The sequence below is a fragment of the Mus caroli genome, chromosome 12 (assembly GCF_900094665.2).
Source record: "Mus caroli chromosome 12, CAROLI_EIJ_v1.1, whole genome shotgun sequence".
NCBI lineage: Eukaryota > Metazoa > Chordata > Mammalia > Rodentia > Muridae > Mus > Mus caroli.
In genome coordinates this window covers 114,073,495-114,086,390 of record NC_034581.1, presented here as the reverse complement: position 1 = coordinate 114,086,390, position 12,896 = coordinate 114,073,495, and the positions used below count along the sequence as shown (strand labels likewise).

General features: G+C 39.6%; 1 protein-coding gene across 1 annotated transcript in view; it reads left to right on the top strand.

Moving 5' to 3' along the window:
* The first annotated feature begins 11,455 nt into the window (after positions 1-11,455).
* Positions 11,456-12,896, top strand: part of Itgb8 (integrin subunit beta 8) — an 83,905-nt gene continuing 82,464 nt past the window's right edge. Inside the window, exon 1 of the mRNA XM_021179505.2 lies at positions 11,456-12,635. Coding sequence (XP_021035164.1) covers positions 12,509-12,635 — 127 coding nt within the window. The 5' untranslated portion in view covers positions 11,456-12,508. The remainder of the gene's footprint in view (positions 12,636-12,896) is intronic.

Here is a 12,896-nt window from a genome sequence, read left to right as displayed (position 1 = left end):
AAAAAAAAAAAAAAAAAAAAGTCTTTTCGTAATAAACCAGTTGTTGGCAGCAAAAAGATCTTCAGTGCATGACTACAGCTGACAAATGACAAAAGTTACCCAACATCCACCTATAAAATGGAAAAATAAATTTCATATGTACTCAAAAACCTACTCATCTCTTCTACTGCTTTAGCTTATACAGGGTTCTAAGAATCCAAAATATTGTTTCCATCATGTGTTATAATTAAATGTCATACTGAGACACACATATTTATAAGTAAATGTTCTATATTCTGAATCTTTAGAGGTTTCACTCCATAGAAGGGGAGGTTAATGTTTCAAATATTTTAGAGATTTTATTAGATGCCACTAATTGTAAAAAAAAAATATATACAGTTTAAAATTCTACTGCGAGCATTTTTTATTGATTTCAATCCTCTATATTTTGAAATCGTGGGTATTTGTTGCATAGAAATGTAATCTCATCTTTGTTTGTTTGTTTGCTTGTTTGTTGAGAGAGGGTTTCTCTATGTAGCTTTGGCTGTCTTGGAACTCACTCTGTAGACCAAGCTAGCCTTAAACTCACACATCTGCCTCTGACTCCTGAATGCTGGGACTAAAAACATGAGTCATCACCACATGGAAACATCTTATATCTTAAACTACATTTTTATAACCAGTGACACTGAACTATTCCCATGTGTCTATAAGCATTTATATTTCCTCATTTTTACAAAATCATCTGCTCTAGACTAAGTGTTTACCTTTTTCCTGCAATATTTTTAAACATATAAAAATTTAGAAACTCATTAAATCTGTTACTTGTCCTTATAATATTGACTAAATTATTTAGTATTGGTAATTTTCAATTATTACCAATGTCAGAAAGAAATTGTATATATATATATATATATATATATATATATATATATAGTCTCAAGGTTTTACACTACAGCATTTAATCTACCACAAACATCTGGTAAAAGTATCTACTTTAAATATCTTTTCCAAACAGCTATAATATATTTAAATCACTTAGTTTGTGAATAATGTTTTATGTTATATTAAATTTATTACTGATGTTAGGATGGTTTCCTCAGCTACCCTGTTTACCAATTTAGTAATTGAGTCATTTTTTTTCCAAAAATCTGATTTAAATATATCTGAGAAGAAAGATTCACTTTCACTAATATTTGTATTTTTCTTAGGGCCTATCACTTTACACATAGTAAATGTTCAATAGTTATATGTTTACTAAATGAATGCTTAAATTCAATACTCAATGATTAATTCTCAAAGAATTTCCTTAGTATGTTAAAAGGTCACATTCTTCAAGGTGAAACATGAAGTAATTTTGAAATTTGAGAAGGGGCTGATGTTGGCTGAATGCCAAGTCTAAACATTCCATGTGAATTCAATTAGAATAATTTAAATTTTGTGATGACTTCACTCTCTAGAGGCCATGTGATCATGAGAAAATGCTGAAAGAGAAACTTTTGGCCCTAGGCTCATTGACTTATTGAGCTTTACAAGGGCCTGTAGCTGTGAAATGATGCATGACTGCCTCCAAATACCACAGTGGCTCAACAGATAAACTATGTCAATGTGAAACGTTGTCTTTATAATATCTGCAGATACCTCTGTTGGATGGACCCAGCTTTAGGCCTTAAAAATCACTACACTTTTGAAACAATAGCATATAATGCTTATTAAACATCCATTTAGTTTTCTACATACTTAAAAGCTTAAACATCTTAAATTTTAAGTAAAAGGTAATATTATAAACACGTGTCTTTTTGTAAACACATAAGTCAATATGTCCATCCTATAGTTGTATATCAAACTAGATAGTGATATCAGACTGGAGATTTAAGAATAACTTTGTCTGACAAAGAAGGCATAAAATTAGATTGTCATCAAAGATGCTTGGGTTACAAATTTCTATAATGACAAGCTCACTGCATCTGTTACTGTGCATAAATAAGAAAATGGATACTAGAAGAGAAAAGTTTAGCATCCAGCAAAACAACAGTATTTCTTTTGCTTTTTTCCTTCACAATATGCAAGTCTTGATCATTTTTACACATTACACATTATAAAATTAAAATAATTCTAACTACCAATTTTTTAAAAACTAAATGGTTAGTACATTATGAATTCTAGTGTGTTTTGTTCAAGGTCTTCCTTTTAATTTTAATAATTATCTTACTTGGTAGTTTCATGTGTGGTATGTGTATAAATACATATGTGTGTAGATGTGAGTTTATGAACTATTTTTTATAACAGCTTTAGGTTCACACCACAATTAAGAAGTACATACAAAGAATTTCTATATAACTGTGCTTCTGCATTTATACAGCTTCCCCTATGACCAACCTCACCACAGTAATGTTTTTGATAGAGTAATACCTTATTTTACCTGCAGTTCACAGTTTATATTGGGGTTTAATCTTGCTGTTCTACATCTTGTGGGTTGGCACTAATGGGGCATGGCATTTTGTCCACCATTGTACAGGACACTTCTACTTCAGTAAAACACCTCCGCTCTTGCTGTTCTTCTTTCTAGCCCAAATAACCTTTGCCAACAACTGTTCTTTATACTGTCTCCAAAGATTCTCTCTTTTCAAAATGCTATGTAGTTAGAATCAAATAGTACAGAGCTTTTGCAAATTGGCTTGTAGTGGAAATTTCTGGTTTTGCTGGAGACTCAGTTGTGCCATGTGCTTTTTTTTTCTTGAAGCTGTCTTATAAAAGAATATTTTGCTAAGACAGACACGTGAGAGGATGTGTTTTGCTGAGAACAGATATGTGGTGTTTTACTCTAACCTATCTGGTGAAAGAGCATGTGATATAATGCTGGAGCAGATGCTTGAGAGGGCAGGTGATATTTGGATGAATGTAAGTATATCCCAACAGACAGTGAACAATGCTCTGGCCTTGATTCACCTTGCTTGTCTTCCTTGGGCTTCACTGATGCTGGTCTTCACTGACCACACTCTGCTATTAATATACCTGGCTTTCTTTGCTGATCTTTGCTTGTGACTTTGTAGAGAGAAACACACCAAAGAACTTTTGGTAGTGTCACAGCTGCTTCTTGCTGCTTCTGTGGACTTGTGCCGACTGGTGGAGCCTCATGGTTTCTTCTGAATCAAGCCACTGCTGCTGACTCATGTTCAGTATTTTGCTAGTAGATGGATGTCTAGCAACGGAGATTGGAATCACCCTCTCCCCCACTACCCCTGTAATACTTCTAAACAGGTTCACATTCCCCTTTTCCTATTAGCCGTCTCCCTCCCCTTCCTTTGGTCATCAGGTTATAAAGGAGGTTGAAGCATTTAAGAACCCTTATTAAAGTAGGTTTTGAAAATTCTTAGCCTACAGGACCTTCTTTCATGTAATAATATGAACTTAGGTTTCTCCATATCTTTTGTAGTTTAATAATATACTTGATTTTAGTGTTGATAAATATTCCACTGTCAGGATATATTATGTTTTACTTATTTATCAAATGATTAGAAAACATCATTTTAAAAATTTAATGAATTTATCCTTTGACAATTTCATATATTATAAAGAGCTGACTGCTATAACCCTCTGTCCCTTGCATCTGTCTTAACATCATCCCTACAAGTTATGTTTTGTTTGTTTCCATCTATTTCTTTTTCTTTTCTTTCATTTTGTGAGATCTTTACATTTAACTAGGATCATCTGTGTGACTACGTGTTTGGAACTGTTCAGTGAAGTCCTGTGATTTCTTCAATAGGTTCCCAACTAAAAACAATGATGGTCCCCCAAGTAACCAGCTGTAGGCAATCATTCAGCAGAGATAGGTAGTATCTATGAGGCCCTCCATAATGTATGATTGACTGCTGATAGTCTAGCCTTGTGTAGGCTCACTGAAAACAGTCACACGTGCTATAAGCTCATTACTACACAGGTTGTGTTATGTCTAGAAGACAACATTTTCACAACCTTTGAAAGACATTTTGATTGCTTCCAAGTTTGAGAAATTATGATTAAAGGTGGTGTAAAAATCCGTGTACTGGTTCTGGGTAGACATAGTTTTCAACTCCTTTGAAAAAATAACATCAAATATGATTACTGGTTCATTTGGTTTATATAAATGCCAAGCTATCTATAAGGAGTAATCACGGTACTTTGGAGTTTTGAGAGCAATGAATAGTAGTAGCTCCTGCTGCATTACATCCTTACCAGAATTTTCTATGATGTAAAAGCCATCATAGAAATGTCATGATGTATCATTTTCATTTTTCCAATTCTGGTAGTTATCTTAATGTCATCCTTGCAAAAATAGGTAAATTGAGGCATGGGGAAAATAAATAATTTGCCCATTATTCATCAGCTACTAAGCAGCAGCTTCCAGTTGTGCATTTTATATTCTAAAGTTCTTGTAATTTTTGTTGTGGCTACTTAATAGATAGAAAAGAATAGAATGCAAATTTTCATGTTCAGAGTCTCAATTATGTTCATCACTGATGTTATGTTAGTTGTCCCTTGAGACAAGGAAACACCAGGGAACAGTGGAGAAATGAGGGAGGAGACAGTTCCTGAAATGTGCTGAACTACTACAGTTCATTTTCCTGGGGGAGTTTAGGCAAAACATACTCAGTATTGTTCAAATTGTGATATGATATACATTCCTTCTCCTGTTTCAGAATGGCCTGAAAGACTTTTCTTTGTTGTTTGGGAAGAACATTTAGAGACTGAAAGTCTTCAGAAACTTATATAGCTGTGGGGAATTGCAGGCTGGTCTCCAGTTGAGCTGAGGTCTGAACCCCAATGGTTATAATTCACCTTCATGACACAGTAGGCATTCTCTTATGCTCCCAGAACTCTGGCCCCTGCCTAAGTTACCGCCCCCCACAACCCCCACAAGAGAAGCATTGTCAGTAGTCACGTAGGCAATGGCCCAAGCTTCTGACCTTCAGGCTAAACTCCTCACCAGTTACCTAGCAACAGTAAAGACCATAAAAGGGGGTGTTCAGTCCCACCTTGCTCTCTTACTGCTTACTCTCTTGTCTCCCTCTTACCCTTCTCTCTCTCACCCTCTCTCCTCTCTCTTTGTCTTCTCTCCTCTCTCTTTGTCTTCTCTCCTCTCCTCTCCTCTCCTCTCCTCTCCTCTCCTCTCTCTTACTCTCTTTCTCTCTAGCCTTCTCTCTCTCTCTCTCTCTCTCTCTCTCTCTCTCTCTCTCTCTCTCTCTCTCTCTCTCTCTCTCTCTCTCTCTCTCTCCCTTCTCTCTTTCTCCCTGAATTTCTATAATAAAGCTCGTAAACCATAGAGAGTCTCTGCTCCATCAAGATCTGCTGCACACTCTGGTCAGTGTTGGGAACCTCTTCCATCATCCCTCTCTCTTATAACCCTGGGGCTTTAGCAAGGTAGTTCCGGGGTCCCTGGGTAGGGCTGCCCCTTGGCCACCCCCTGAAGATTGGGATAGAGGAATGTCCACCCAGGGATGAGTGGAAAGGGTAAGTAGCAGCCCTCCCATGCCTGACTGACCATAGAATAGGGAAACTCTGGTGGGGTGTGGGCCTTTTCCCTTCCCTCTCTTTCCCCAGGCTCCCTTTTTAGTTCCCACATATAGCAATTTGAAATTTTGGTGACATCTATTATTCTAATAATTTATTTTATTTTTATTAACCTATGATAGATAGAAAATTATTTTTTGAAAACTACTCCAAAAATATTGTAGAACATAGGCCCCATATGATTCCATTCACAGAACAGGGAACTGAATTATTTACACCTTGCTCCCATACGGTCAGTTGCAGTTAAGACAGTATGAATTCACCAACATTCCAAGCATATGGCTAGCTGGATGAGACAAGAGGCAACCCTGGTAGCACCTGCTATAGGCTTGAGCCAATATAGAATTTCTCAAAATTTAGACATGGATTCAAAATCTTTGCATTTCTAGAATTCCCATAAAAATAAATTGAAAGCTAAGTAAGCATCACTTTGCTGCATGCTGAAAAAAAGAGAAAAATAAAAGGATAAGAGGAAGCTGGAATAAGACTGTGCACAGATATAATATTCCAAAGTAACATATTTTCCAAAGAGGAATCCAACAGCAATAGCTCCCCCTTTTCTTCTCCACTCCCAGTGTTCCAGTGCAATGATGTATAACAGAAATTCTGAAAGTTAGAAATTTGATTCTAAATCTTCAGCAATTGATTTACAAATGATGGGGTGATTCAAACTCTTGTGAGTTAGACACTTCTAGATGTAGTCCTTTGAATGAAAATGGCCCCCACAGGCTTATAGGGAGTGGCACTATTATAAGATGTGGTTTTGTTGAATGAAGTATGTCACTGGTAGGTGGGCTTTTTAAATATTCAATCCAGGCCCAGTGGCTCATTCTCTTTTCATACTGCCTTCAGATCCAGATATAGAACTCTCTGCTACCTCTCCAGCACCATGTCTGCCTGTATGCCATCTTGTTTCTTGCCATTATGACAAAACCTCTGAACTGTAAGCCAACCCCACTTAAATATTTTTAGAGTCACCATGGTCATGATATCTCTTCACAGCAGTAGAAACCCTAATTAAGACAATTGGCCAATGTCTCCTCTGTTCTGTGGCCTTATTCAATCCTGTTCTCCCAGCCTTATGCTAATTCTGTGAGCTCTCAAATTCTTCCCATTAAAAAAATTAATAAAAGCTTATAACATTTACAATACTATTTTATTACTTGAAATCAAAAGTCATCATTAATGTGTGGTGGTCCAAGAAAATCAGAGCTCTGATTCTTGCATGCCCAAGAATTCTTAAAGAAATGAAGCTATTCTCTTTGCCTGGTTGGGTTTAATTTCTACATTTGTACAAGGAGAACAACTGAGCAGTATACATGTATGATGGTCCCAAAATAAAGAGTTTTCAAAATCAAATAAACGGTGGCTTACTCTCGTTTCTGGAAATTTCTCTAGGGAAGAACTTAACTATTCCGAGCTTTTGTCTCCACCGGCAAGAACACGCTCAGGACAACCGGAATCTTCTGCGGCAAAAGCTTTATTGCTTACTTCTTCAGGAGCCAGAGNAGAAGAGAGAGCGAATGGCAAAACCCGGTCCCTTTTATGGAGGATTGTCCTCCCCCTCGGACGTGTCGCTCCCTGATTGGCTGTAGCCCATCGACCGAGTTGTCTTCACGGGAAGGCAGAGCACATGGAGTGAAAAGCTACCCCAGCACATGCGCAGATTATTTGTTTACTACTTAGAACACAGGATGCCAGCACCATCTTGTAATGGCGAATGTGAGGGCAGCTCCTCACACTTAACCATTTAAATGAGTGTTTTCTAAGCTTAATCATGGAATCTTAATAGCAGTTCATAACCTTAATCATCTGTCATCTACCTTTATATGATACTAGTTCCATTCTTCTCTCTCTCTCTCTTTCTGTGTGTGTCTTAAAACTGCACCTAATAGACTTTGTTTCTATTGATGACAATTTTGAGAAGTCTTTATTTAGCCATTATCTATGGGATTCAATAGTCATGAGAATAGAAAAACCATTCTAAGAGCTTACTGAGATGGTTGCTGGGCTGTATACAAAACCCACTAATTCAAAATCTCCTGGAACAGAGAAAGAATAAAAGTTTGTTAATAATTTATGATGATTATGTGGTAGATACTCTTCAGTTCACTCAATAACAAAATAGTCTAAAGAGCAGTATTTTTCAATGCTTCATGTGCTTCCTCAGAAAAATCATCTAGACATGATCATTTCATGACATAGTTCAATTTTTAGATCATTTTCATCTCTTATGAGCTGTAGCTGAGAGAAGTTTATAGACTTGTGATGATACCCTAGAAATCTACCCAGTAGCTCTAGCCTCAACATCAAAAGACATATTATTGAAGTGTTAATATAGCTGTGGATGCAAGTATGAAATAAGTCATTTGGAAAAAAAAATCAGTTTCACATTTACATACTCAATAAAAGTCTTTCAGATGTGTCTGTTATTCCTACTACCCACACAGCTTATTCATGCTCACCATAAACTGCATTGGCAAGAAATTAAGGTTAAAGGAGTAGGGTAGAAGCTTAAGTCATCTAATTTTATGACTTATTAACAACTCAAAGAGTCTAATGGTTCAAAGGCTGGAATGAATAGCTAGAATCTTATTTTAGACTATGAATTTAATTTGCTCTCATTACTGAAAATGATGAAAAATTAGCTATCAGAAATTTCAAAGCAAGAAACATGACAGAAAACAGGATTTAGTCATCATCTTGAAAATTTTTCTTTGTTAAACTTCAGGTAACAGTGGAGATAATACTGTATTTCTCATTACCAAAAATGATGAAAAATTAGCTATCAGAAATTTCAAAGCAAGAAACATGATAGAAAACAGGAATTAGTCATCATCTTGAACATTTTTCTTTGTTAAGCTTCAGGTAACAGTGGAGATAATAGTATATTTCTTTATAGTATCATGCTCCCTTTGTTTTTACAAGAGAAATTATAAGTTGTGTAGCCAGTGACATTTATTCAATACAAGTACACCTTTTGTCCCTAAGTTATTTGTTACATTTATTATAAGAAAACTCAAGGATGAACTGCAGAATTTCAGGAGTAATTATATTTTCATAACCAAAAATGTTCAGATGTCTTCCTCATATCTGTAGGCTCACAGTCTATTGTCTAGCACATTATTTTATTTTTATTTTGATAACCAGAGTTATACTCTCTTTCCAACAGAAAGTTAGTGGCAAATAATGTTGTGGTTGTTCAATAACCTTTAAAAATTGGCATTGGGGAGTTTTGGATGGATGCATAGTGGTACCTGTGTTGTGTATGTACTTGTGTGGTGGTTGTTCATTTTGTCAGCTTGACACTATCTATATTCACTTGAGAAAGGAGTCAGAATGAGGAATTATCTTCATTGGCTTTGTCTGAGAGGGGTTTTCTTAATTGGGTTCATTGATGTGGAAAGGCTCCCCCTGGATGTAGGCAGCACCTTTTCATGTTCTGGCCTGGAGTGAATGAAAGGAGAGGGGACCCTGGGTATTGCTTGCCCTGAGTGATTTCCTCTTTGAAGTTTCTGTCAATTTGATTTTACCTTGAAATAGTGGACTGTCACCTTCAATTGAGAGACTAGCAAACCTTTTCTTAGGTTGATCTCATGAAAGTATTTATATGACAGCAACAGGAAACAAAACTGAGGCAACTTGTCAGTGTGCCAATAAACATGTATCATGGCATATATATGCATATGTGAGTGCATGCCTGTGGAAAGTGGGTAGAGGTTGACTCTGAACACTTTTCTCGATTTCTCTTATTGGATGCTTTTCTCAATTTCTCTCCATCTTTTGTTTTGTTTTGTTTTGTTTTGTTTTGTTTTGTTTTTTAAGACAAGCTCTTTCATTCAACCTGGAACTAATGGATTCAGCTAAACTGTCTGGTCAATGAGTTTTGGAAATCTGTCTGGTCCTCTGGAGCTAGGCGAAGGGCCTCCCATGCCAAGCTTTTTATGTAGGTTGTGGGGATCCAAATTCAAGACCTCACGCTTGTGTGACATTTACCAACTGCAGTCTACCCCAAACTCTGGCATTTATTTTAATGTATTTCGTGGCCAGAAATGGCTGTCTTTTGAATGACTTTCAGCCTTTCCCAAACAAATTTATTTCATTGTTTTATCTTTTCACACAGTAGGTTTGAGTTCAGATGTAAAGTATATATATATGAACACCTAACGATATAAAATTATATACTTCAGCAGTTTCACAAAATTTCATCCATTCTTATTGTATAAGCTTCTGTCTCATTTAGTATTGTAACTGTCATTTCTGATCCAGATGTAAAAGCACGTTGACTGAAATGTTAATGTATCAGTAATTTCACAAGACAGACTGGATACTATTGAGATTAACTTGTTATCTTGGTTGGAGCTTTGCAATGTCTCAAGGGTTGCTGCATTGCCTAGGTTTGTCACATAATTTCAAGAAAATAAACATACTTCCCAGCTGAACTGGCTCTAACCATATCTGCACTATGCTATGTTTTTGTTCTACCCAATCTCAGCTACTTTACAGGCCCTTCATAGACATTTCAATGAAGATATCCAGGAAGAAATTTGAAAAACCAAAGAATGAAAAATTGAAAATGAAGTACAGTGGCTTAGAGTTGTGCTGACTGACATCAGTCGTTGAAGTATGGATTGCCCCCTTAGCTTCACAAATGATCCTCCTTAACAGATTTTTCTAACTAGGTTCCTGGCTTTACTGTTAGTCCAATGTACAGTCCACACCTGAAGAAAGGGGAGTTTTCGATGTTGTGGTTTATTAACCAGGTACTTTCCATTCACTGTCAACAATTAGAAAACAGAAAGAATTTTTTTTAAAGAGGAGGACTGGTGGGACCTCCTACTTGTTTTCTTTACTCCAAATAAGAAGCCGGAAACAATTAAGGAGGAAAAAATCCCCTATAGTTCACCTTGACCTGGCTGGACTGGTCTGATGCCTGAAAAAAGTGGTGCTGTGTAAGCCACTAGTAAATAAAGTCGAACTGAACTTCAATACATGAAAATTATTTGGGCTCCAGGGGAAACTAGGAGCCAAGGTCTCCAGTATCAAATTAGAAAAAGGAGCTCTTTCCCAAACCTAGAGAACTGTGTTTCTTCCTTCTCCTTAAGGTGTCGAGGGCGCTGACAAGACCTGGAGAGGCAGTGCTACTACTTTCTTGGCTGTCCAGTTTAGCAACGCTTCAGCCTCACCCAAAACTGCAAAACTGAATTGCAAGCTTGTATTCATTCACTCTTCTGCTGCCATCTGCAACTTCTTGTTTTCTTTTACTGAGAAGGTGGTGTTTAAGGTCAAAAGATCCATTGTAACCAACAAAAGGCCAAAGAACCACAAACAGACCCTGGGAAAAAGCTAGGCTGTCCCTTTCAGGGCTGAGGGTCTACAAAAGGAACAACGAAATATATCTGACAGTAGAAAACATCTTGTCTAAATCTCCAAGGTCTGGGAAGACCTCAGACAGATTTGGGATCAGACACAGGGCAAGGTCTTAAGACTGCAAGGAAAGTGGGCAGTGAATACTCTGAGAGCAGTGTTGGGGGAGGGGAGAGGCCCCCGAAATCTACTTTGTATTCAGCAGCTGCGGGCCAGTAAGGATTCCTGAACAAAGGAGCACGCAGCATGAGGATGAAATGTTGGGGTTCATGCTGCCACTCGAGCTGCGAGTTTTCCACCTATACCGTTATGGGAGCGTTGGAACTCAGAATTGGAGGGGCGAGGGGGTGAGAGAAAAGAGAACTCAGCATGCGATTCCTGTTGCGCCACTACGCACCAGGAATTCTTGAGAACGATGGGAATGGCAACTATCAGATTCGAGGGGGGAGAAGAAAGAGCTGGAGTGAGCAAAACAAAGAGCGAGTGTGGGCCGCGGTGACTTCATGCCTCACCAATGTCCCGCCCACGCTACTCCGAGCTAGAGCTGTTTGCTGCTTCTGCTGCTGCCGCTGCTGCTGCTGTCCTGGGCCGCCACTGCGCTTGCTGGCGACCCAAGCAAGGAGCACTGTAGCGTGGGGAGGTTTCCTAGCAACTCTCAGCTCGGAGCACGCCCAGCCACCCGAAAGCTGGGAGCCCCCACGGGGGGACCACAGAACTAGATCACCCCATCCCTGCCCATCGCTTGCCTCTCTTCCCTCTCATCCTCTCCGGGTACAGCCCAGAACGCATCAGCTGCCAGGGTTCTGGGTGGCCAGACGCCTGAGTCGACTGAGTCCGAGAAAGGACAAGGGTACGCAGCTCCCTCCCAGAGAGGTGCATGGAACATCCCCTTCTAGCCCAGTAAGCAATTGGGATGCCTTGTTGGTTGTCCGCGAATGCAGACAGGAGCTTCTAGGGAGCTCGCGAAGCTGCTTCCCCAAGCTGCTGGCACCCGTGTCTCCTCTCCCGCCAATCGGAACGCTGCCGCCTGAACCTCGGCTAGCTGCGACTAAGTGGAGTTGGCCTCCCTGCCCACCTGTGGAAGAAGCTAGCACCGACTGATGCGCCAGCAACTCCCCCACCCCCTTGGCCTTCTAGCCGTCCCCTCCCACTAAAGCAGCACCACCCTGTGAATTACATTAGGGTGGTTTTCCCCCCAGCCTCAGGCTTTGTTTGGGTTTGATTGTGTTTGGCTCTTCGCTAAGCTGATTTATGCAGCAGAGCCCCATCGGCTGGGGAGAAACAAAAGCTCTTTTCTTTGTCTGGGAGCGGACTGTGGAGCCCGTACTTGCTTCGCCCCCGCGGGCCATCGGCTGTCCAAGGAGGTGCTTTTTGTTGAGACTGCAAGCCCCGCCGTGCGGAGCAGGGAGGGCCTCAAGGGCCCTGAGATGCAGAGAGCTGCCCTGGCCCGAATACCTGTATCGCCTACTGAGAGCAACTGGGTCGGTCAACCCGGCCTGTCGAAAAGGTCCTAGGGACTCGCAGCCCACGGGCCTCAAGGTGCGCTCTCAAGTCGGGAGAGCGCATCAGTAAAGCAACTAGACAGTAGGCACCGGGCGGGCTGCTTTGCATTATGTGCGGCTCGGCCCTGGCTTTTCTGACTGCTGCACTGCTCTCTCTGCACAACTGCCAGCGAGGTCCAGCCTTGGTTCTTGGGGCAGCCTGGGTATTTTCACTTGTTATAGGCCTGGGCCAAAGTGGTAAGTTATTTTACTTTGTTTTCTTCCCTTCTCCCAAAGTCTTGGGCTGGTATTGAGAGCTTATGGCCTGGGCATCCCTGACAGGTAAATGAAAGATGTCAGTCCTGGTCAGTCCTGAGACTTCAGGAGGGCAGGTGTGTAACAAAGTTCTCCATAAAGAAGCCAGGTATCAGGCATTTTCACCCCTAAGTGACAGCAATAGTCCACAGTGCTGGGAAAAGTTTATTTGAGTTGAAGTTTGGGAAAGAGTCTGTTGTACTT